At 43.4% G+C, this 26,689-nt stretch overlaps 1 protein-coding gene and 1 long non-coding RNA gene across 5 annotated transcripts in view; both read left to right on the top strand.

Annotated features, from left to right (window-relative positions):
* Positions 1-6,118, top strand: part of LOC135252819 (guanine nucleotide-binding protein G(I)/G(S)/G(O) subunit gamma-7) — a 73,016-nt gene extending 66,898 nt beyond the window's left edge. For all 3 annotated transcript variants that reach the window (XM_064331366.1, XM_064331364.1, XM_064331365.1), the window contains one exon: positions 241-6,118. In XM_064331366.1, the coding sequence (XP_064187436.1) occupies positions 241-366 (126 nt within the window). In that variant the 3' untranslated portion in view covers positions 367-6,118. The remainder of the gene's footprint in view (positions 1-240) is intronic.
* An 8,612-nt stretch (positions 6,119-14,730) lies between these two features.
* LOC135252818 (uncharacterized) lies at positions 14,731-17,815 on the top strand. 2 transcript variants are annotated; one of them, XR_010329478.1, is made up of 2 exons: positions 14,731-15,431; positions 16,934-17,815. It is a non-coding gene; the product is annotated as an uncharacterized LOC135252818 (long non-coding RNA). The 2 variants fall into 2 exon arrangements; XR_010329479.1 differs by having other exon boundaries at positions 14,731-15,460.
* The last annotated feature ends 8,874 nt before the right edge of the window (positions 17,816-26,689 follow it).

Here is a 26,689-nt window from a genome sequence, read left to right as displayed (position 1 = left end):
AGAAACGCATTGTAATGGGAGATCTGAGTTCTGATTGTGCCCCGAGTTCTGTACTGTCATGTTCCCACTTGGTTTCTACACCACCACAATTTTCTTTCCTGACGTGATTTTTGTGGCCGTTTTTTCTGTCTTTTTTCTTTTGTACTACAAAATACCGTTTTGCTTCTGCCGCCCACTCAATCTCTTTTCTCCTCTCTGCCTGCCCGCCTTTGTCTTTCCGCTCTGTCGCTTCCCTCCCAGGTGTCGAAGGCCGCGGCAGACCTAATGAACTACTGTGAGCAGCATGCCCGCAACGATCCTCTGCTGGTGGGAGTCCCGGCCAGTGAGAATCCTTTTAAAGACAAAAAGCCTTGCATCATCCTATAGCTTTGCCCGAAAGGCCCTGCTGCCCCGCCCACCCCTCCCTCAGATACCGCCCAGCAACAGGCTCTGGGCGTGACTAGTCAAACACTACTTTTGACCTGAAATGTACCACGCTCAATGCTCTGGACAACTCAACAATTTAACTGTGAAGGAAATAGAGCTGATATCAACATTTGTCCTCTATATGACCCAGAGGTGTATGTGTGTACATGTGTATGAAAATATGCATACATATTATGTATGTATGCGTATATCCATATATATATACACATTATATGGGGGAAGGACAAAATAAACTAGACTTATTGGTTTTCATTCATGATGATGGCACATTAAAAAGAGATGTAGAGATTTGTAATGTACTGAGAAATCCAGACACAGTGAGCATAAAAATTAAAGGGGAGCCAAAGCCAATGGTGAATGGGGTGGTATGGTATAGACATTTAGATTAGGTTATTTTAGACTGGCTGGCTAGCAGTCAGTTTGTGGGATTGGTTGCTCTTTATTTGTTCATTTCTCTTTCTCTCTGTCTCTCTCTCTCTCTCTCTCTCTCTCTCGAAAGTGGCTTTATTATTTGTGGAAGTGTATTGCCAAAATTGACAGACATATCCTGCTATTACTTTTTTCTTTCTCGTCAAAATATAGAAATGAAATTTGTGTATAATGCGAGAGCATAAATATTTTTAGGTCCACTAAAGGGCAGTTCTCACAAGTATTCTTTTTATCGGTGGATTTGGATCTTATACAAACAATCCATATTTTTTGCGGTGTTGCGTGTGATTATTAACACTACTATTCATAGAAGTTTATATATAGTTGAGATGTATTCGTAATGCACTCCCTCGTCCTCCTACTGAAGTGGTCCTTTGATCTGCAGAGGGAGCAGATATACTTCCTGTGCCAAAGCTAGAGAATTACACACGTATTGTATGAAGAAGGGGGTGGATCCTTCAAATCTCCCAAATCTTTGGGCAGAAAAATTCAAATGTTCACCTACGTATGCCGTAATATGGATTGTAGATGGAGCCTGTCCATATTGCTGCATCACTCCTCCCTAGTTTTCCTCTCCCCCAGTTGGGTGCTTTTATCCTGTTAAAATATCAGAGCGTTTCATACAGCGTGTGGTCAGTGGCCATTTGAGTTAAGAAAGGTGAAGTTACCCACCTCAGCGGCCATTTTCCATACTCTTCTTACACACAGTCAGTGTAGGCCTTCCTATGTACAGCAACGGCTGTGTGTGGAAATTGCCCTTTTTTGCAGATACCTCATCCTGCATCGGGAAAGAACCGTTTTCACTGCCTGCGTGAACCCTTGACAAGCCGCGTTTGCCGAGAGACTCAAATGACTAGCCTAATTCTTTATGTGCGATCATGACACCGCAATGCTCGCTTACCCGTGTACAACTTTGTCTGGCTTTCCACTGTGATATTTGTCTCGCAGAATGGCAGCCATTCATAACAGTATTGATGCTGCAGCTTGTGGTGCTAGCCTTGATTGAAGCAGGCCAAGGAAGGCCCACAGTAATGGGAAAGACCTTGTTCATGGTGAAGGATTGCATATCCAAATCACTCTGACATTTGTGATTTATCAAAATCTTGTTCCCCTCTCGCAGTGTAGGCGTGTTTCAGCAGTAGTTGTTGACGCCGGTGCCTGTTTTAAATTAGGCACAGAATTTGTAGATAGTGGAATGCTTAAAATTTTAACCATTAACAAGGACTAATGCTAAATGTTGGAACTGTGCCCCCCTTTGACTGTGTTAGCTAGTCATTAGTCCGTAACAGTCGCAACCTTTACTCTGCGTAGGACAGCGCACGTGTCTCCGTATATTTGAGTTCATGTGATGTCATGCGTTGCAGTCAGTGAGAGTCCGGACAGCCAGACCTGGCAGGGTTTCAGCAAGCCTCAGCTCAGTGGAGTTCCACCCGAGAAAAGGGATGTAAAAGGCAAGGGGGCTTGCACCCAGATGGAGGGATCAGTAGCCATTAAACGGCCTGTGGATCTTACGTGAATTTGACCACGCAGCCTCAGTTTTAACATTCTGCTTTTTTCATGCATATAAACCCATTTATTTCTCTGTGTTCTTGGCCAGTAAAAGGTAATAGCAGGATTGTTCATCTTAAAGAAAAATGCCAAAAACTGAATTAGTCTTTTAAACAATGGATAAAAAACGAATGAAAATATTACACGAAAGAACAAAAAAAAAAATCTTTGTCGAGACGAGTATCAGTGACTGTAATGTCTTGTATATATTATCAGAAATAATAACAAGAGGTGCCCCCTGACACACAAATTATGCACCAGTGCCAAATCCAGCTCAGATCCACTACCTTCAGCAATGACCTAATGAACATGTGGATTCATGGGCTGGGTGGAAGAGGGTAGAGTATTCTGCCACTGATAGTAAAACCAGGAGAATGTTTGGGAGGTAATGCTGTTCCGACATAATGTTGCACATATTTAGGTTACTGTAGCAATTATACTGTAGCAACTGAGGACCAGATACTCAGTTTTCACTTCCGCAAAGGAAATTGATGGTTATAAACTGTCCATCACTATTTTGGTTGCAGGAGGAGGGTCAACAGTCTTATACGACGCACCAGACTGCAGTCTGTGCTCATCCTTATTTTGGCCTACCATTTCCCTCTAAAATAAGGTTTGATTGTAAAATAAATACGGAACAGCATGTACATTATTTTAACATGCCATAAAAAATGAAAATAACTTAACCAGCCATTTTATTTTGTCTGTTATTTACGTTGGCTCTCGGATATCTGGTTGTTAACTGTACAGTATTTGTCAAATATTTAGAAGAAACCACATTCTTATGGCTCTACAGAAAAGTGCTTCACCGCTTTGCTTCACTTGTGAATGGCTTTTTATATACAAAATCAGAACTTAAAAAGGTTTTAAAAAAAGATCTGGATTCCATTAAATGAGATGGTTTGCTTTTTAATTGTTGTGGCGGTTAATGGTATATAAATGTCTTTTCAGTTCTTTAAAATCCACATTTCGTTTGCTTCATTCAGTAGAGGGTTGGAATATTGTGAAGTGAATTGTTGGTGTTATTCCAAAACCGTTGGCATGCTCGAACGCAGTATGTTCAGTGCAGTAGCACAGTCTCAGACTGTGTCTCAGATAGTCTGTGGTTGAGTGGCGCAGGCAGGGTCCTGGGTGCTCTGCCCTTAGTAATTACCTGCAGGAAAACGCTTGGGTGCTGCCGTCGCGCGGCTGTCCTAACGGAGCCGTTATATTTCTCACTGTACGTGGGTGTTAAGGTTCACGGTGTTCAGTGGTAGCGTTCTCGAGTGCCAAGTTGGGTCGTATTCAGTATCGCAGTGTTTGGTTGCAGTATGTTCAGCACGTCAGTATTCAGTGGGTGCATGGCTCTGATTTTGGATGGGATGGATAGCTCAATGTTCAGTTGTTCAGTCTTAACGATACCCTGCTAAGCTGAAAATAGCCCTGTTCACGCCGATATCCCGACACAAAGATTAGAAGCTATTTCTGGGACTTTACAGGCAGTTACATTGGTTAAAGGAATCTGCATCAACTGAAATAAAAAAACCTTACGATTACAGTAGAAGGGCCGGATGTTCAGCATTATGCAACAGGCATGTGATTGGTTTAGTCATTTGAGTGTCACATGGTGGGAGCTGCTGGGTGCAGGCCCACACAGAGCAGTACTGTGGAGCAGAAGTTAAGAATGTGTGCGTGTGTGTTTGTCTGTGTGCACTGTGCAGGGTTTGGGGTGCAGAGGGAGATAAAGAGCGGGCAGTGACAAGTGGTGTTGTGGCAATTTACTGTGTGCCATAATCATAATCCATCAGCAAAACACCACAGAGCAGCTTCAGGCACCAGCGCCCAAAATAAGACCTCTATCAAGTTCCTTCTCTGTGTGTTAGAAATAGAAAACCGGCTAACAGAGAATTGAGAGGCAGCATTATTAACAGAGGAACAAAAAGCCCGTTTGATTAGGTGCCCTAGTACCGCCCTCCCCTTCACAGGAAGTTGGGGTAAGTGGCGACCGGGCCCCGCCTCCACTGATGATTCAGAGGAGTGAGAAGTCACACGGTGCTCAGTCGGACTAGGGGCATGAAGGGCACTCTGCACACCTCTTCGCATCTGAAGGGAGGTTCGGGGCGTTGGGCGGGAAGTGTTAAAAGAGTGGAATGGGCTCTTCGCGATTGCCATTACGAGCTGAGCGTCCCCTGACTTCTGTAGCCAGCTCAATGCCGAATGCTTAGGTTGTGGCTCCGCGACCCGGTTTCCAGACGGTGTCATGGTGACCTAACACGTAGGCCTTAGAGCGCCCACTGGACTGGAGGCTGTTGAGGTGTTTGTCGGGCAGCCCTCGCTGATCGCTGAGAGCGGACCCGCTGTTCCTCCTCTGACCAAAGCGACAGACAAGTGTGTGTGCGCCGCATTCTGATGAACTGCATCCTGTATGTGAGGGTTGGGCGTCCTTCCTCAATGTACGAGGAGGACCGGAGAGATCTAGCTTGGGCACTCTGTTTGAGATGCCAGCAGGTACACCAACGCGACGGGAAGCCTCCTGGTTAACAGTGAGAGTAACACTCTGGGGTCCATTAACGTTTGTCCACATTTTAATCTAATTGGAAGAGATGGAGAAATAGTTCAGATTCTTTTTCTCCATGGTCAGAATTTTTATCACTGATGTTCTTGCAGCTGAATTTTTGAAGATGCAATAGTCAAAGACACTTTGATCGGGCAGAAATGAAGTCCTGCCAATGCATCTTAAAATCCTATTTCCAGCCTCGGTTGTTGGATTAGACTCTGACTCAGCATAAGATCTCTGCTCTCAGAAGGGTGTGAGATGAGAGAGATCTGTGGGAACATGATTTAAATCCCTTATTCCAATGATGCTTCACATCGCAATTATTGCTTATGGAATTCATTACAAAACCTTGACTTGTTGTGCATGTGCCTGCATTTGTTACTATAGTCTGTGAAGCATAGATTCACCTCCCAGTGATTCTGATAAGGGAATTGTCCTCTTTCACACACCCCATACAGATGAGGAGTTTAGAACTTGCCTTCTGTTTTTTTTTCGTTTCGCTCTCTTTAAAAATTAGCCAAACATTATAAAGGTATTTCTTTTTTTTGTCTTCTTTTTTTGTTAATCCCATAGGATTATGGCATCAGAATCTTATGCATTGCTTGATTTATTATGCAGTTTCTCATGTTGATATTTCCCATGGGGTTTGGGACAAGGGATCAGGTTACTAAATGAGAGATCAGGGGAAAGGATGGTGCTGCAAATCTGCACCGTGCTGGGAGATGCTCTGTCCTATGGCCGTTTAACTTCAACCAGTCAGGAACAGGCTGATATTTTTTGCGAACCTATTTATATTCCAGGGGGAGTGAAAGAAGGGTACTATGGTAACAGAGGGCGTCGCTTTGGAAAGTCCAACCCTGACCTGAATCATAGATTTTCTCTTGAATAAAAATGTTTTTTTGTTGTTGTTGTTGTTATTGTTGTTGTTGTTTTCTTTACATTTGTTCATAATTTCCATTGTATGTATATGTATTTAATCTTTTTGCCTTGAATGATAATTACAAAAAAAATGAAGAAATAATGAGTATATATATATATTTTTTGTAATGGTTCTTCTCTGATGTGCCATAGCCCATGTTTTCTTGCACACTGTTTTAATATTTTGTGGATATTGCTGTTAAAAATAAAAACAATGATAACAAAACATAGATATGATTAATAAAAATGAGAACAACCTGATTTGTTTTTATTTTTTGTATTATCGTTACACTTACATTTATTAAAGCCTTGAACGCCATTTTCGTGTGGAGCCATTAAAATGATTGGTTCTGATTGCACATTAAACTGCTTCTCTGTGTATTAGGTGCTGAAATCCCTGTGCATCAGTTTGCATAATAAATGGTGTAGACGGCAAAATAAATCAACTGTTCCACATCTGCCATTTAACGTATGAACTGAAATTCAGTAAATCAACTGAACTGGAAGGAAAACTATGCAGAGGGAATCCTCCTTTTAGGCATACTGGTGTCCAGTTGACATGAAAATTATTACTTATCTACATGAAGGACCACCCTGGTTAGCTGCTAATGCTGCGGTCACAGTGTTATTGAGGTACACTCTGTGGCCATGACACCCTGTCTCCATGGTAATCGAGAAAACATTTTCCACCACAATGAAGCCAGGCCTTGCAGACAGGAGTGAGGGGTAGAATATGCAGGAAATTGGTGAGTTCAGTGAGTCAGACCTGCCAAGCGTGAAGCTGATGCAAAACAATGGTGTTGGTCACCTTGAGATAAGCAAGCTGTGTACAGTACGCCTGTGGCCTGTTTGCTATTAATCGCATCTCAGAAAAATACAGAGCAGCCCTGCACTCGCGTGCTGCCAAAAACATAGTTTATAACTGGAATGGAATGTTCTCCTCTGGCTTGCCATTCTTTTTTTTACCAGTTGTCATCCACCCAGAACGGACTGGGAATGGCTTCACAGAGGAACATTGCTGTTGCCAGGTGGAGTACTGTACCAGTTGTTCCTTGCTTGTCGCCGGGCAGTGCGAACACAATGTTGTACTGTACACATTGTCACCGGGACACGTTCCCAGTCCCATTCAAGAGATATGAACTTGCTTCCAGCTGGTCATTATAGACCGCAGGCTTCTGCTGTTTGTGCAATGTGAATTTGTTTAACCAAAAAAACATTTTTTTAAGTGTCTGGAAATCTTATTCAAGCGACCTTTATTTGGTTCTAATATATCTGGTATAAAGTTTTATCACATAAATTTAGCCCATTTTGGCCATGGGAAATTTGGCTCTTATGGTGGCTTTCAGATGTTATTACTGAAGCACTTCTGATTTATAACAGACTGAAATTACAGGAACGAACAGTACAACTTGACAAAGAAACCCACTCAACATCAGCTTCAACCAAGAACAGAAAACAAGTTCTAATTGGACCCATTTGCCATCACTGCTTCATTGTATTGTAGTTCCATGCTTTTTTTTTTTAAACCCTGAAACAGAGCACGAGTAAATCTCTTGATTCTCCCGGACTAACTCCTGCAGCCCACCCAAATAAGGTAACCTGCTGACACTTTCCTGGAACATATCCTGCCTGCTGTGTCGCATTTCCAAGAATGCAAAGTCCTGGTCCTGTTGTGTTTGTGTGTGTGTGTTCATTTTTTTTGGGGGGGGGGGGGGTTGTGTGTGCATGCATGTGCGGGGAGGGGGGGGTGGATATTCGTGTGCATGTCTGTGTGTGTGGGGGGGGGGGGGGTTGAGGTATATGCATGTGGGGGAGGGGTGTGTGTGTATGTCCGTGTGTGTGGATCCTGAAGGAGGAAATGTCTGGGTGGGTGATTTTGGGAAATTCCACATGAAAAACTGAATCAGACTGAGGAGGGAGAATTGGAATTCACAGAGAAGGAAACAATGGGGATTGCCAAACTCTCAAAGAATGTTAGGAATGAAGACAAGCTCTTCTACTCTGGAATTCTCATACTTTCAGTAAAACAAAACTATTTTAATAGATGTGTTGCATTCTTATGAGAACACTCCCATCCTGAACTGCAATCCCACTGCAAATTTCTTCTAAATGTTTCCATGCTTTTTTGCTTCATTGTTGAGTGCTATGGTACGGTATGTCCAGTGACCTCATATTTGAGTGTGCAGTTGCCAAGGTTGTTCAGGCCATTTTGATGAAAGCCTGTGAAATGGAGGTTTTGACCTTCCATGCATTGCCTTTCCTACCCTTCTCAAAGTCTGAGTGATGCACACGCAATGTCATGTACAGTACAACGTTTTGAGCCTCTTGCAGTGTTGTCCCTTTATAGTTCATCTGCTGATTAGACAGACTGAGGCAGTAAATTATTTTGTGATGGTGAATCTCACTTTTCTGCAGACATCTGACAGGTGCATCAGCTTGAAGATTTGGGGGTGACCTCAAAAGTTTTTGCTATGCATTTCAGGAGCTCTTGTGAGTCCGGTCAAGTTCTTATGGAAAGAGCATTTTTTCCTCCCATTTCTGTCGCTGACATAAATATGCTTTTCTTTCCAGTAATGCTTTTTGCACAGACAGATGCAGACTTGCCTTCCCCAAAAGCAGCCATTTGAATGACCACGTTATCAACAAGAACCGAATTCACAAACGCACGTGTTCTGAGCTACAGCGATGACAGCGAAATATTTTGAGTGCTGTCCAGTCACGAATGCAGAAGCACAGATGAACATTTCAACCAATTAGCAGCACGTCAGGAACTCCAACGACTGCATGAGCTCTGCACCATACACCTGCAAAATGACACCAGTGATGCTCCAGCAAGCAGCTCATCTGGTTTAATTTAGCCCCATATATATTTAGGCAGGATCGCTCAGTGTACCGGTCAGGGGCCTGAGGGGACCCTTTGTACGCAGTCAGCAGTCCTGGCATGACCTGCCACTACTGTACAGTATGTCTCACAGAGGAAGCCAGGAATGTCTGCTATAAATGTCGTCCAAAAACGATAGCAGTTAAAGTGCTTAATCAACCAATGGATACTGTGTATCCTAACCCAGTTATGGCATATAGAGGCTGCGAATGCAATCCAGCATTTGTGACCTTCTGCAGAAATAGGCATTCACATACACTTGGAATTTGTGTAGTAATGTGAGTGAACAAATAAGGCATTTTGCATGTTTTATTACTAGTCTAAATTGTGCGTATAATGTAGCCTATTTTATACCTCAATATCTCCAAAGGTTCTTTCAGAAAAGCTTCAATCTGCATCTTCCAATTTGAAAGAAGACACCATATGAAACTACTCAATTAAAGATTTCAAGTGTCCCTGTGAACATTGCTAAAATTGATTGCTTTTTGCATTTCCTCTGTGTTTTGGGCTAAATTTTTGCTTGCATTGTTCAATTACACAGCAACTTCAAGATTGTGTTGCAAAATCTGCAGGATTTATTGTATAATCATACCTGGACAGCAGCTGTTGACTAGCTGTCACTTGTAGATTTCATAATGGACTTATGCACAGTCCTGATCAGAAAGACCTTGTGATATAACAGCCTACTACTTTACGCCTATCATGTTCCAGGGGTCAGCCGCCTCAAACAAGTTTCGTAAGGTGCTATAAATAACTACATTTTGATTATTCCTGCCTTGTTCCTGATTCTGTCCGGGACAGGAAGTTTTAATCAATTTGTCACCTTACGCAAACACGAAAACATCTCAGCAGTGTGTAACAAACAGGATCGGAATATTTGTTTTCTCTTCTTACCTGTAGATTCATTAACGTGATTGTCCTGAATTTTTATTTTTTTTCCTCCTTTCTTTTTCAGTGTGTAACCTCAATCATTTCATTGCTTTGGCAAACAGAAAAAGTGTGGCAAGATGTCTTTTACTCATTTGTCAACTGAAATGAATGTCTCATTCCTTTTGTTCTCCTAGAATGGAGGACTATGCATGGAATGCCTATCATTTCTACATGGATAACCTGATATGGATGTATATACCCTCCATATAATGCCAAGATTCTGAATTTTAACCTCATATTCATTGTTTTATTTAAAATCCAAAGTGATGGAGTGCAGAGACAGAATTATGTCACTGTTGCAGTAGCTTTTGGATTTAAATGTATATATTCGCACACACATACAACCAGTTCTGAATCCTTTGTTTTACCGCTCTGTATGGAGCAGCCAGAATACAACTGCACCATTGAGTTTTCTTATGCATGACGAAAACATGCATGTTTCATATATACAGCGGTATACTGTTGTCTTTAACAACACATCTTCTAAAATTAGGCTGCCTTGAGCTCGTCTATAGAAAGCCCTGTTTTGAACAAGCTATTATTGTAACTATCGTGGCCACTTCTAATTTCAAATTTATTGGACTTTCCCCAAGTTTTCTGCAGGAATGCATTGTTTAATTGACTGTAGTCACAGAAAAATAATATTTTTAGTTGGTGCATTCAGCATGTGGCCATCATCACATGTCAGCCTTTCATAATCACTCCCATTACCTGCTGATCTAGCTCCCACCTGATCCAGCCACAGGCGTAGACATGCTGTTCCCTGTTTTTTCCACTGTCAACTGGAAAAATAAAGAAGTGCGTGTTGAGCCTCAACCGAAAAAAATAGCAATTTCCAGCCCCTCCCTTCCCTCTCCCTCTCCCTCCCCCTTTTCCTCCATCCCTCCCTCCGCAACTTTTTCCTGCTCTTTCGAGATACGTTGAGCTCTGTTGGCACTGCCAGTCCTCAGATGCACTCAGCCTGAGCGCTGCTTGTGTCCTGAAAAGTGATCAGATTTCATCACATGGAGCTCACCATACAGTGGCACCTAGTGTCATTTTAGATGCAGTCACGTTGGATGAAAGCCACGACTTTACACAAACAGGGCCTCAGGGGACAATGTGATGAGAGGTGTTGCAGGCGAGACACATGCACTGCATTCGTTGGTCTGGGCAAAGGTGTGTGTTTGTGTTCGCTACTGTGGGGACGTTTTCACTAAACGGTGCTCAGTTTTCTGAACTCAGCAGATTTCATGATTAGGGGCTTGAAAGACTAAGAGCTGAGCAAGCATGAGAGACAGGCAAGTGTTCACTGTGTAACTCAACCCCACCATGCTTGAGTGTGTGTGTGTGTGTGTGTGTGTGCATCTGCGTGTGTGTGTGTTTGTGTGTGTGCATGAACGTGTGCGTGTGTATGTGTGTGTGCAGGCACATGTGCATGTGTGTGTTTGTGTGTATATGCATGCACGTGTGTGTGTGTGTGTGCATGTGTACATGTGCATTTTTTGTTTGCTTTTTTTGTTGTATTTTGCCAAAGACCAAATACGTTTCCACAGACAATCAAGTACACGCAAGTAGAGAAGCAGAAGAATGTTTGCTTTATACTGTAACTAATTCTGTCCTGCCTTTCCCCTTATTCAAGCATGCATAAAACTGAGATTTTTGAACTGGATGTTAGAACAAACACACACACACACTTACACAGACACACACATGCACACACATGCAGAAACGCATGCAAACACACATGCACACACATGCACATGCACACACACAGGCACACACATTCACACATGCATGTGCACGCACACACAGGCATGCACACACACACACACACACACACATGCACATGTTCTCAAAAACAAGTATAGCCAGGAGGGCTGAAGTCAGCTGACAGCGTAGTAAGCTGCCGGTGTTTGTGTGCACGCTCTGTGTTCAGGTTGTTTTTGTCCTTTGGATACTGTGCGCTGACGTGTGCTTTGAGAAGGGGAGGCAGCAAACTGCACAATCACAGTGGGCCGTGGAGAGCCCCTCCTCCTTATTTAATATGCATGATGGCAGGACGCTTTGTGAAAAACAGACACGAGGCCTTGCGCAACAGGAACTGGGGGGGGGGGGGGCTCCGCTCTCAGAAGACGGGAATAGGTCCCTCCTAGCTTCGTTGTTTTGGCATATACCTGCCCTTGTGACTGTCTGATTGTAACCCCATGCCGGAGCATTGCACAGAGTTAGTGCATGAGGGACACGGAATGTTCCAGGACATTCCTGGCTTTATTTATAAGCTCAAGAGACGGAGGAGGCCAGGAGGTTGGGACTGGAGTGGCAAAATATCAAAAAGAAAAGCAAAGGATCGGGGAGGGGGCACTGAAAGCATGCAGGCTTTCACAGATTGTTTACCATGAAAGTTGTCTGCAGCTTTGCTCTTTCAGATGTTGAATGTGCAAAGTAGTTGTGCAGCTGTGTAGTTTTGCATGCATGATCAATTGCTTTCATCGCTGTATTCCACAAACACAGGCTTCTGTCTCCGCAAAGCGTGCCACTTTACACTCAACTTTAAGCTGGGGACACATGCTAAAATATAGTCTCTTGCAAATGCAATGTGATTTGCATCATTTCCCACTATTGAGTGACAGACAATACACAACGCAGCCCTTGTTGAAGTAAGGACACTGTCTGCTTATTATTACACTACATGATAGTGATCACTATTTTATTTTTACAGCTAATTGTGCACTGCTTTGTTTTCCTTGCCTGTGTAAATGCCAACCACTACAGTTAATGTATGACAAAAAATTCAGTACAAGCAACAAGCAAGTAGTTCAGAAAACCAGTTACATAAGTGAAGACAGACAGAGTCCATTGGCTATTATGTGGACTAATGAGAGTGAAGAGAGATTTGAAATGTATTGGAGCTATGGGTCAGGCTGACCTGTCTTCCTGCCTGATCGCAGGGACTCCGACCGGCAGTGCTTTTGCAGGGCTGATCTCATCGCGACTGTTAATCAGAGAACAATTAGTGTTAATCACCCGACTCACAGAATAGCCACGACTGGTGCATAATTTTATCTGAAATCGCTCGAGGCGGGCGTGAAAATGGGCGCCGTAAAACGAGCGAGATGTGGGTTTTACCGTCAAGGAAATGGCGCCAGCTCAGTGGTGCCGAAGTCGTTAGCGATACCGTGTCAGCCTCGCTAAGCTCTCTGCTTCTATCTCAACCTGTGCTTGTCTGTAGCGCAGTGCAGCGAGTCTCTGCGCTTTTTCCATACAGATAAGCTCTCCTAGCGTGCTTCTGCTCCTCACACTGCAAATGACCTCAGTTGACTCTGTGATTTACAGCCGCATCATGTGATTTTCATTTCCTTACTTGCTATTACTTACCTGTTCTACCTTCTATTCAAATCCTGTGGAGATCTCTGCTAGCCATCATCCATTTTCAGCATCTTTAATCCCTCTCTGTCAAGAGAATCATTCCCCTGGCAGGTGAAGGCATACAAATGTCTTCAAAGAGACTTTGAAAGATTAAGGACATATCTTAGCACAATCGATATGGGTTTATGAATTGTTAGGGGAAAGTCAGTGTGTTTCCTACCAAGGGGGAAAGACTGAAGCTGTTGACTGTGGGGCTTGGAGACCTGTTAGGGGTCAACAGACAGAGAGGTGCTTCTTATTAAATGTCATCTAGCGAAGCATGAAGCATAACGGGAAAGGTTAATTTTTGAAGATGCAATAAATAGCAATAAATTGTTACTGAAAGTGATGGTAAAATCTAGTCACAGTTGAAATCTAAGTCCAATGGGGGTAATGTTGGGTTAATTCTGCACTGCAGGTTACATCGGGTGCAGTCATTTGAGTAAGGTCATTACGGTTCAGTTTTAAATCTTTATGTGCAAAGTACCGATGAAACACTGAACTGTACTGAATTACTCTGCACAGCAACAGACACCTTTGCATGTCAAACGAAGAAAGTGAGAAATGCTGACGAAGCCGTGTTGATTCACAGTAGTGCCGTGAAAATGTTCCTTGTTCTTTTTTGAAAACATGCTGTTCTGCATAAAGGGGAGGTATTACATTCTTTGTGGATTGTAGCCATTGTCATTGAAATGAGATAGGCAGTCTCTGTCTTTTACACCATTGACATTATCAGGGGTTGGTGCCAATGAATAAAGAAGGAATTCAGGTTAGCACAGGCTGACCTGTCCTCTGTACAACAGCCTCGGTTCATTTGGGATCAAAATAACCTGAGGTTACTGGATCCTCAGTATAAACTGAGTGTGAGGTGAGGTAATCCTCTAAAAGAGCAAGCTAGGCTGTGGCATTTCTCCGCTGTAGTATCACCAAATCCCAACCTCTGTTCCCTCATTCCACCTCTCTCTCTCTCTCTCTCTCTCTCTCTCCTCCGCCTCCTCCTCCTTTTACACAGATTTACAGTTAGAACATTGCACAATTACAACAATTATAGGTCTGTCTCCAAGTACATATAGCCCATGCATTGCGCTATTTTCCCCATGCTGCTTTCACTTCACTGGTAATAATCATGCAATTTCACACTGAACATTGCTAGCAAAGTGATGATCTCAAGTTATTTGTTCCCATGAACATTTCAGCCTTATTGAACACAGCAGGGAGATTATGACGTAAGGAAGAATAGAGCTTGCATGCAATTCATGCCCTCAAGAATGAGACCGGAGGGCATTGCAGGACCTTTCTCTGCTAGAAGTTAGATGTTACTTTGTATTCTCCAAGATAATGCCTGAGATGTTGCTAATTATGTACTTTCTCGTCTTTATGCAAGCTCAGTTGCAGACTTTCTGCAAACTCAAACTTTTACTTGCACACTCAGACTCCACATTTACAGCATTGCATATTGTTGATAACTGGGACAGCAGGTGTTCAACACATCGTAAGCTACGAGAGGAATATACTTCAGTCAATTTATTTCAGTCTTGCTGGACATTGCAGTGAGGAGATGAGAAAATGCCCAGCACCTACTAACACAGGCTCAGGAGAAACAGCTGCAGAGGTGGGCTTTAGTAGTCTGGGAAAACCAAAGGCTGCTGTGCTGACGCGGCAGTGCCGCCGGTCCCATCTGTCCGTCTGCTGCGTCAGTGGGGCGCCAGCTGGGCAGGCGAACCACGGAGGACAGGGATTGGTCGAAAGGATGGGCTCGTTATTTATCGAGGCCGCGATAACAATACAAGCAATTTAATTATCTTTTGCGGTTGTTTCGTTGAGCTTATCAGTTCATTAACGGTTTAATTCGTTTTGTTCGCCGAGAGTTTCAAAACAGACCCTCATTTTCATCGTATTATACCCAGCCCGACTTTCAATATTTGCTTGTGCATGGCACATTTTATGCAAATAATCCTAAACGACGTTTTTTTACGAGCACATTCGAAACTGTTCATTTTCTCTCACTGTAAAGAACATTCCAAATATGTAATGTAATTTACTGCAAATTTAACGATGACATATTTAAAAATGCATATAAAGCGTATAGGCCTAGGCTATAACTATTATATATTTAGTAGGCTCTGTTACTGCGTGTGATATTCCCTTAGCTCGGCTCAGCTCAGGGCATGCAGCTTCCCGAAATGACCCACGTGTCCTCCCTGCAGTCAGCAAATTCGCAGGCTTCTAAATCGTGATGCAGAAAATAACAGTCGTGTTGGAGTCGCCGGGTGCATTTGTGTCGGTGCTGAAAAATATCTCACTGTGGCTAAAATCACACACCTGCGTGTCCTTATGAAGTTGAGGGGGAAGCGGAAGGCGTGCCTTAAACTGATGGTGAATGATCCCCAAACACACACGGAGAGGTGTGGATTTCAGAATTGTTGGGAATATCCGAAGGTTTTGTGTTCTCACAGGGATTTAGTCGTGGGAAAAGACGGCGCAAATCAAGCAAGCAGTACTTTCGGCGTAGCTACAATAATAACACGGGGATTCACTTTCGCTTGCATCGACATAGATGTGCCTTTTCTTCTCTTTTTAAATAACTAGTGTTGTAAATGAGGGCTTCCAGAAATTGCATTGTTAAGCACTGTCAGAACGCCAAAGAAATGTTACCGGTCAAAATAAAAAGTTTGGCTAAAAGGTTTTTGACACTGAAATTTGAAAGCTCAACATTAACTAAGTATATACACTTAGGCTGACTCCACCAGAAGGTGTATATACTTAGTTAATGTGTCGCTTTTTTGTCACATAGATTTCTTTTTGATATCTTCATCCGCAAATGATAATTGGCTATTGAATATGGTGTGTCCCATGTCCTTATGGAACATGAAATGTGTTGCTGTTGTTAAAACCACATTATATGCTAACTAACATCTGTGATTTGGCATCGTAGCATCTTTAGCTGAAACGATTCCATGGATCACTATGATGAGACAGGGGTGTGCAGTCCTATCCAAAAGGGCCATTGTGAGTGCAGGTTTTTGTTTTAGCCCTGCACTACAATACAACTACTTAACTACTTCAACCTTGGTCAGTAGAATCAGATGTCATAGTGCTGGGCTAACACAAAAACCTGCACTCACACTTGTCTTTTTTGGAGAAGATCACCCCTCCTCTAAATAATGGAGAAACAGTGACGCTTCTGTGCGGTTTTGTCATTTATTTATGACTGCTACCATGCATATTTGCATATAAGATCATCATTTTCTGTGTCACACTGTCCCAGCTTGGGTGAATGTGGCCTTTGGCGTGATGCTATGCCTCTGTTGCATGACACTGTTATGAGGTTATGTGTGACTTGTTCAGCACATGGCGTAGAGTATGTCAGCATGTGAACCCTGCACTCTGGCCGTCACATTGCTTCTTCATGTGGTCACAGCACAACCTAAGTAGACCTACCGTTGCCTGTGATATAACTGCCTCCCCCTCCCCCAGCTGTTTCGGTTGTTTGTCCTTACACGCCTGGCTGTATAGCACAAGTTCGAGTGAATGAATGAAATGCATTATTTCAGCGATGGGATTGACCTTATCGCTCTGTCATGCTGTGATATGAAAATTTGACAAGCTGTTATGTATCTGGCCCCCAATTCCTATTTTATTTCTTCCTCTCTTTGTGGCACCGGCCGGTGGTCCCTGAGAACCTGGCAGGGGCATTCTTCCTGCAGGATGAGAGAGGACAATGAGAACTGGAGGTCACCTTTTGGGAAGAGTAGCCTTGGCTCTGTCTGCCTTCTCTTGTTGTGCTCAATTCTTTCCACCTCTGCAGGCTCTGTCCCCCCCCCATCCCCCCCACCCCCTGCTGAATGCTGAGCCCTCCCCTCTCTGGTCATTCCCAGGTTTTGCCCATCGTTGTGACCCCTGCCTCGGCACAATGCTCCTTTGTCATGTGAGTCGCGGCCCTCTTCCGCTCACAGACCTCGCCGGCCTCCTCTCCTTGCGCGCCCCGCCGCGCCAGGGTGCGCCGATCGTCTGGCGAACGGATTTCAGGGGAAATGCAGAACGCCGGCTAACAATACGGCAGCGAGCAAGTGACCTAACTGGACCGAAGACAATGGACAAAAGTGATGCGGGAGTATGGCCTTTGCGGTCGCACAAATGGACACGTTAAATAGCTATTGTGCTGTATCATATCTCCTCCTGGTTTATTTAATTATATTTTATGCTATTGTTGTCTGGGAAAAGGCACCGGCTATACTTACAATGGTCTGGATTTAAAACGTGCTAACTGACACACAATAAAGAATGCGAGGTATGAAACATCCTTCAGTGTGGGTGTTATTCCGGTTCAAGTGCAATTAGTGGCCACTGGGCCCTTTAACCCTAATTAGAAAAGCAAATCGATGTGTGAGCTGGCGCACACCTACAGCATCTATTGATCGCAGCCTTTTATCACTGAGTGTCCTTTTGTGTGCCTATTGAAGTCCCTTTTCCTGGGAACCTGCACTGATGTCCAAGTATTTGAGTATCAACACAAGTCCCTCTCACTGATATCTAGCTCTATCTGTATATGCATGCATTTACTGGAAGACTTATGCAGATTGCATAAACAACTCATGTATTTCACTCAGAAATGTGCATGCTTATAAACCGGATAACATCTAGCCTACAATATTTTCCCCCTTGTTCATATTGAAAATGGCTTTCCAGATGCAACAGGAATGTAAAGCTGTCTTAATTTCTTTATCTTTTACATATTTGTGCATACATTATTAAATTAATTTTGCATGTAGTTGAGTACTTTTTCTAACATTTAAATGAAAGTCACTTGATTATGTTCAGTACATTCTTTTTCCTGTCATGTCTCACCCAGTAAGTGTAAGTGTATCACGTTCTTGCATCTGCACAAGCCCCAGCCTCTCAGCGCGTTCCGTTCTAAAGGTCACTCCCACATGCTCTTCTACCTTTGACGTTTTCTAGGAAATGGGGCCCCGTTGGCTCCCTCCGCTGCGACTTTGGCCGAAGACCACGAGTTAAGAGAGAGTGAGAGAGAGAGAGAATGAGAGAGAGAGTGTGTGTGTGTGAGAGAGATGAGGGAAGGAGGAGGGGTAGAGGGTTGTTTGTCCTTCTTCTCCCCAGGCAGCTGCGAGAGCTTTTAACTGATGCCTCCTCTGGAATAACTAACTGCAGCTGTGTGCTCGGTGTCAACACACCTCAGAGCTCATTTCTGTGTATCTTGTCCATCTAGAAATCTGTAACAGCTTTGAAACCAATCACGGTGTGATTGCCCTTAATACGGTCTTGCCTGTGCCATCATTTTCGAGTCCATGCCAGAGAAAGACATTATCTGTGGTTTGCACTTCTTTCTACCCGCTCCTGTTGAGCTGTTGTTGTGATGCTAAAGAACAGCCAGCTGTTACTACATCTTCGTGCACCTTTGGCCACAACTGTGGCACATGTATTCTTCTATGCTGTGTTGTAAAGCTCTTTGAGTCTCGCTCAAATGGATGCAGCAGTAGATATGTTACAGCGCCTAAACCATGGCCGGAAATAATTTCCTGTTTTTGATTTAGCACATGCATCTTGCTTTCATTTGAGGAGGCAGAATGGTGGGAATAGGGGGTAACTGGTGGGTTTTTAGGACTGTGGGAACTTTCAGCTGTAGTTGTTATGAAATGGGCCCTGCATATCGGAGCATGCCCAGACCTCTCCCAGCCTCCTCTTCAGGGGTCTGTGCTGTATATGAAGGGGGTGGGAACTGAGGGGGTTATGCAGCAGGAAGGACGGTTCTCACACCTTCTCAACATGGGAGAGCGGGAAAGAAAAAAAAGGGAGCCTAAAAAGACAGATAAGCCAAGAGAGGTGGAGAAGGAGAGTGCCAGAGGAGGGTGCAGGAGTAACTGGGACTGGGGGGTGAGGGGCGTGGTCGAAACAAACAGACCTCCAGGCTAGAATTTTTGGAACTCCTTTCACTGAAATTTACGCAGAAGTGTAGCCCGTGAGAAAGGGCTCTGGGAACCACAAATTTTCCGGAAAGACACGTCTTCTGGAAAAGTGACACCTCTTTAGCTTCTCAAACCTATTAATCACTGCTCCATATTCACACGGGAGAGGAAAGATCAGCACAAGAAAGATAATTACTAACAAATAAACCTTTTTGCTCATAGCCACAAAACCTTTTCAAACCTATTGCTTTTTTTAACTCATGCAAAGCACATGTAAGCACATTCTCTAATTAGTGTTTGAGCTATAAAGCTTGTTGTTTTAACATATTCCAGGGTCACAATGTTCCTGGAACATGTCTGATGTGTGATTGCTGACCCAACATCCCCTGCAGGAAGAAGCATAGACTCACTGTCTGGGCTGATGGCTGACTGCTGAAATAAGTAGCTTTCATTCCTGACCATAATCTCAACCCCTACTGAGAATGAGATTACTTTAGACTAATCACTGGCTCTCTGGCACATTCTGTTATGCTCATAGTACACGATGGAGTCGGTTGAGGCTGTCCTGCACTCTTAAGGCTTTCTGATATTGGATATATTGTTACTGGCTTCAGGTCTCCTGCAAGGGAACATATGCATTTCAGTGCTGGTTGGTGTACGATACAGAACACCGCAGTGCCCGAGGATTCCTATTTTGTTTTTGTGAGGCAGCGTCAAATGTTGGACCGTGCCAGCCCTGTTCATGAGGTTCAGTGACCCCTGAGAGCAGATATTTGTGTGCTGTAATCCACTGGGCTGGGATGAGCAGGACATTCTTCCCAATGTTTCAGAGCACTGAGAAATCGCTGGATCTTTTTTATTGCAGAAGTGTGAGGGTGAAATCTATGGGGGTTGTTTGGAGTTAATACTCCCTTTGCTTTTTACTCCCCTGCAGGATAGTAGTTTAATGCATAAAAAGTTCAGGTATCTTCTCAAACTCAAAGTTGTAAGTGGCATGCTATCACACATGCATCCTTTTTTCTGTCATTAATGGGAAGCAATAATTTATTGAAGCAGCACAGGGTAGGACATGCTGATAGGTCTGGGAAACGTTCCTGGGTGATTTCCCCCCAACCCCTACCCTGTAACAGCTGCAGGCGGCGTGCTTTTGGGGGAGGGGGTTACTTGGGTGTGTCCTTTAAAACAAATGACTTGCTGGGTGTCAAACTGGACACTTCCCCTGTGATTAACTGACTGTACAACTGACGACCACACTGAATTTCAAACTAATAGCTAGAAGCAAAAATCCATCAATGCCTGATTGTATGTTACACTTATATGCATGCACCAGTAAACTTTGTAACACTTAACAAACTTGCATTTGAATCATCTAGACCAGAGTTGCCCAACCATGTTCCAGGAGATGCACTGTCCTACAGGTATTCATTTCAAATCTATTTTGGCACACCTAATTCTGCTAACTAGCAACTCAACAAGATCCCTTGCCGTTGAATAAGTGTGCATTTCTAGAGTTGGATATGAAATGGTGAATCTGCAGGAACAGGAAAATTTACTGTCCTGTAGGTTTTCAGTCCAACCCTAGCAAAGCACACCTCATTTAACAGCAGGAGATCCCAGGGACAGGGAAACATCTTGTCCCATCTATAGTGTGACTGTTCTGCTCACTCAGCCCATTCTGAAGGATACTCCTGCACTGATGCAGCAGACCCCTGCATGTCAGCCATGTTGAGGTGCCCAGTCATGTGTTGCATGGGGTCACCCAGAGTTTGACGCTTTCTGATCTGTGACCCCAGGCGAGCACGGTCCCACTGCTCTCTTCCTGTATAGGGGCAAAAAGGAGGGGACCTCAATGAGGGGTAGGGTCGTGGGGTTGAAGGAAGAAAAACAAAACCGACCAAAGTGCCATCCAGCGTCTCTGATTAAGTCTGTCCCTTCTCCATTTCAGCTTAATGGCTTTTCATGCAGCGGTGCGGTGGGTCTTCACTTCCTCTGGTTGCTTGTCCACCTGCCACAGAGTGTACCAAAGCATGCAGGTCCCAGCCTCACTGCCTCTTTTATGGGTAGGGGGTGTTGCCTAGTCAGTTTTTCTCATCCAGAGCCTTAGTGCTAATGTGCTGTAAGTGCAAGGTGAGTCAAAATCGAGAGAAAAGCACACCTGTTCTAGACATCTACAGTTGTGTAACTGGCAAGGAGGTGGATGGTTTGGCTTAAAAGAACTGAATCATGACAGGTTTCCCAGGCTGCCAAACCAGCAGTGCTGATGTAGTAACCTTGTCTGAGGCCCTGGACTCTCCTGAGAGTTTCATGTGTTTTGTTGACGATAGTATCGCCCGCCCTGAGGGAGTGAGTACCATTGTCTCTTTCTTGACTTTCTAAAATTACCTTTGCATTCCATTCCTTGTTTATCAGGGAATTGGACAATAGGGCGTGCATGCCCTGTGCAGAGGTGTGCTGTCGAACTGTAATCTACTCCCGTGTCTCATGGCTTTACTACAACATGACTCATCTTCTGCTAGGATCGATGAGCCAATGAGCCACACTTCCATATACTTACCCTTCAGCCCACAGGGATTAAGTAATAATATGACACATGCTGTGGTCGTTTCATACATTCCGCCAACAAGTATGGACAAATCTGATCAAGAGACTGCGGAGGAAAGCAGCTATTTTTGTACTGTGCGCAGTGATACATTTGTAGAGACATTAGGTAGAGTTAACACATTTGAAAGCTACCGGTCCAGGTATATTGATCTTTGCCAACTGTTCCCATACAGCCTGAATACATGGGTATTGGATTTTGGATGTGCTATGTGGTGAGACGTCAGTCTGTACCTTGAGGAATGCCTTACACGGAAAATGTGTAGATCTCGTATCCTATACATAGCCGAGTAAGAAATAAGCAGAAAATGTACATTGCTACTGATAGTCTTTCTCTCTCTCTCTCTCTCTCTCTCTCTCTCTCTCTGTCTCTCTCTGTCCTTTCAAATATAGATATACATAGCGTTTAACTTCTCTCTTTATAAACATAACTGAATTGCATTTCAATTGGTGCATATGCATTTATGTATGTGCGTGTATTATGTGTGTGGCTGCAGGCTTATGCGTGCATGTGTGTGTGCACACATTTTCTCTGTGTGTACTGCACTGCAATTCTACTTTACGCTCCTTGGCAGGCAGAATGAAAACAAAGTACGCCCCGGCTTTCGCATCTCAGATTCTCAAACACAGACGGCCTCTGGCAGACGTCAGGCATATTTAAATAGAACGTCCTGCAGTTACCTCTCAATTATCATGAGCTGTGTCAGGGTGGCTTTGTTCTGCAACATAGGGCTATTTCACAGCATGTTTTCTTCTTGCCGTCGTAAAAAAAAAAAAAAACAATGTTTCAGTCGTTTATGATGTCTCTCCTTCAGTCTCTATGTGGGTTGTACATTAAGAGTCAATTATTCAACTCCTCGTAAAAGGGTTGGAAGGGAAACGGCGGGAGAGATGGGCAGAGCGGAGGGCTGACTTGTCCCAGACAGTCTGAACACAAGCTCCCCAGCCCACTCCAGACTGCTGTTTCCCTAGACTGCTCCCCTCAGCCTGAGTTAACCATTATATACAGTCACACATTCCTCTCGAAGCCAGACTGCAGTCGGCCACCTACAGCAGCATCCACAATCTGTGTGCGTCTGTCTGTCTGTCTGTCTGTCTGTGCGTCTGTCTGTACGTCTGTCTGTCTGTGGGTTCTGGCATTATTCTCCCTCTGTCTGCCGTGCCTTTCTTTCCTTCAGCTGTGTCAGATTATAACAGGCTCTTTCCCACCAGTATGTGCTATATGGCTCCTGAAAATGGACACAAATGTATGCAGAGCAGTTACAGGCATCGTTTGTTAAACTTCATGCAGCGATCGTTTCCAGTTGTTCATCATGTTTATTTGCAGCCTCATGTTTTCTACACCCTGATTTCTTTTTCCTGTCCCGTTCACATACACACGCACAATAGACATGCACACAAACACGCACAGATATACACACACGTAAGCATGCACACAAACATGCACATGCACGCACATGTGCCCACACACACACCTACATGCACAGGCAAACACAAGCGCACATATTGTATGAATTTGCATTGAACGTGTGGTTAACAAATGTGTGAGGGGTCCTCTGTAACAGACCCGGTATACAGTAGGGTCATTTTCATTGGACCACCACCAAACAACAAAGTTGTATTCATTTTTTTTTTGTGCCCTCTCAGCTCTTAACTTCTTCTGCAGAGGTATGGACAAAGATGGCAGTGTTTAATATAGTGTTCGTATTTTTATTTTCTCAGAACCATTTGCAGTTCAGCACTAATGTTCTCTCAACCCTTTTGTTTAGGTTCATTTCCATAAAATGAATGTCAAAGCTGCAGAGAGGACATGTTTTTGTTGTAGACAAAAGGTCTGAAAGGGAGAATATTAGGCTCTACTTATTTCACATCTATGGTGCTATGGTGGGCTGTTGTTTTACATGCACTATGTGGATAAAAGTATGTGGACACCTGGCATCCAATATCTCATCAGAAATTATGGGAGTTGGACCTCCCTTTTATGTTATAACAACCCCCGTTCTTCTGGGAAGGCTTTATACTAGATGTTGGAGCATTGCTGCAGGGATTTGTTTCCATTTACCCAGGAGAACATTAGTGAAGTTGGCTACTGATTGGGCAATTAGGCCTGGCTAGCAGTTGGCTTTGCAATTGATTCCAAAGGTGTTGGATGGGATTGAGGTCAGGGCTCTGTACTGGCCAGTCAAGTTTTTTCACACCGAATTTGACAAAACCAGTTCTGTATGGACCTCACTGTGTTCCCCGGGGCATTGCCATGCTGAAAAGGACCATCCCCAAACTATAAGTTGGAAGCACAGGATCAACTAGATATATAGCCATATAGTGTATATATGCAAGCACAGAAATATGTGCAAGTGTGTACACACATACATACAGACACACACTCGTGCAGGATTCACCTCACAGGACTTAATTCTTTATTACCCAGGCCATTAAAAAAAGATGACATGGTATTGAAGGCAAGCCGTTTTCCACCTTGCTGATCAATTGGTGATCTGAGAGAACACAGTGTTCTACTATCCCATCAGGATTGCATATTAATTATGTGTTACTTGTTCCTTCTCACTTCATGGCAACCCTGCCCTGGTTATTTTCATGTTGCAGATGAAGGAATCATGTGAACAGCTCCAGTATTCACAATTCCGATTAGGAGCACAATGTTCTCTTCCTGTATTGTATATTTCCTCCTTTGTTAATCGTGTTTCAGTCACAGTCATTTGCAGCGTGTGGGTCTCATGTGACTGAGGTGTCTCTAACAAAAGAAAGTATACCAAGGGAGCAGGTTTTCCTGATCATAGCAAGTATTTATAAAACAGTGATGTGATGCAGCTGGGTACTCCATTCCATTCGAGTAGTTGTTCCATATATTAACGTGTTAATGTATTTCATATATGTGTGCAGTTTTCTTTGCACATTTTAATGGATGATAAAAAATCTTCCATGACAACACACTTCTTTATCAAGGTAATAATAATCAGTGAAGTTAAGGTGATATATTTTTCTCTGTCTTCATTAGTGTATCATTTATTTGGCTACATTTTTTTACATGTTTCCAAAATTTTGCAAGGGAAATATGACTAAGCTATAAATGGATATCTTTTCATAGACACAATTTTGCTTCTTGTGGTCCCAATATTCACACAAAATCAGCTGCTGGACTGTTCTGTGGAGCAAATGATCATGTGCCGACCGGAAAGTTTCCAGGAAGAAGTTTTCTTTTCTGATCCCAGTCAAAATTTCCCTCAGGGTATCAGACAGACTTTTTTATTAGACTGCAGGATCAGTATATTTAGCTGTCTTATGCAGTGTTTTCAGGAATGACCTATGTTCTGAAACATGGACTACCTCTGCAAGTGATTTCAACATAGCTGACCAGACACTTGGCCTAGATTCAGACGGGGTGAGTCGCACTATGGGACTGATTAGGGGTAAGAGTGAGTGAGTGTTCCCCCAAGAGAAAATAAAAAACTGGAAGTCAAATCATTTTCAAGAGTTGGTTCATAAATACACAGGGGAACATTAGTAACACATGTGTCAGATGTCTGGCACAGGAAAAAAAATGCTGATTTTGATAAGTTATCTGACAGTACTAAGGAAAATTGTGCTTTACCAATTTGGTGAGCAAAGATTTTCCTTTAGTCATTTAAAGTGGGTTTGTGTCTGTTGCAGACAAATTGGTTTGATTTGTCAGTTTACAATAAAAAATTTCAGCCTTGCCTTGCAAAATTTTTTGCTGACTTTTGCTGCTGTACTATTTTGTATTACTGCGTGTTGTGCAGATGTCATTGCTATACTGATGCTGGTTTGAGTAAATAAATGCTCAATATTTATCTAATCGCAAAATATTTTGTCTTCTTGGGTTACTGTTCATCTTGAGATATTCTTATATTAATTAATAATTACTCATTGTTAATAATTAATTACATTTCCATAATTTGTTTTTTTTTGTGTCAAGAAGCAATTTGACCTTTTTTTCAGAATACCGGCCTTTTTTCAAATTAAAGTCCAAACCTTCAAAATTCTGGCTGTTAATCCTGCACAGTGGGTTCATATTTTATGTGATCCCGCTCTCTTACGAAATATCTGTCTGTTCAGCAAAGACGAGCAGAGAGAAAGCATGGCTGCCACCTGTACGTATCAGGACTAAAGTAAAAATGGCCTCTATGCTGCTGAGCTGTTCACAGCTCTGTGCTATGTGTTTATGCTGTCTGGGTGTCTTCCCTGAAACCTTTCCTGGCTGCGCTCTCTGGGTTTTCCCAGTGTGAGTCAGAGCTGGCTGATACACCACAGCAGCCCCCCCTTTATCAGACAGGGGCGTTCCCTCACTGACCGGGCCAGGAACTGCGAGGGCGGGAAAGAGGGGAAGGGTAACGTCTGAACGCATTTTGAGACAGGGGAGGGGGGGGGCAGCGCACTGCAAGAGAGACGAAGATGACGCTTTGTTTGTAGAGTTCTGCAGTACTCTCTGCTGGGCTTAAAGCCGGTTACATTGTGTAAAATTGCATAAGTGTGCTGTTCAGCATGGCCTCTGAGATGGGCTGCATACCTAGCAGCTTTCTGAGGCAGTATTTTGCTTCTTGTAGCAGCTAGAAAACTGAGACACAAATGATTTGATTCATATCTCATAGCAGTGTATCAGCTCATACATGCTATGCTTTGGCTTTTAATACTTTAAAAAATATATTGCCGAGTTCCTTGTCTGTGTAGGTCAGCTGAGAACGCATTCTGATTTACATTACCATCAGGACCAGCCCATAAACCCTACAGACAAATAATTTTGAGACTTTTTCAAAAGCAAAAGCAGCTGTCACCGAGCAACAAATACCTCTGACACAAAATGGATCCAAACTAGCTCCCAGCCGAGTGAACCCTCACTGTGTATAAAACGAAGCTGGCATACTTTCATTCAGCTGCGAGGGTAAGAGAAATGTGCAGCTGTTGGAAAAAAAGCAGAGAAGCCAGAACGGCGGGGCAGTGTCTGGCCATTGCACGCCTTCTGCTATTACCAGTGGGATGGAGATGTGTGGAATGTCAGCAAACACGTGCACTCATACCAGAAAGTTTTGAAATTCTCGCCTTTGTTTTACTGTTCTTGTTATCGTCTCCTCCTTT

The sequence above is a fragment of the Anguilla rostrata genome, chromosome 4 (assembly GCF_018555375.3).
Source record: "Anguilla rostrata isolate EN2019 chromosome 4, ASM1855537v3, whole genome shotgun sequence".
NCBI classification, from domain to species: Eukaryota; Metazoa; Chordata; class Actinopteri; order Anguilliformes; family Anguillidae; genus Anguilla; species Anguilla rostrata.
This window is presented reverse-complemented; position numbering and strand designations above follow the sequence as displayed.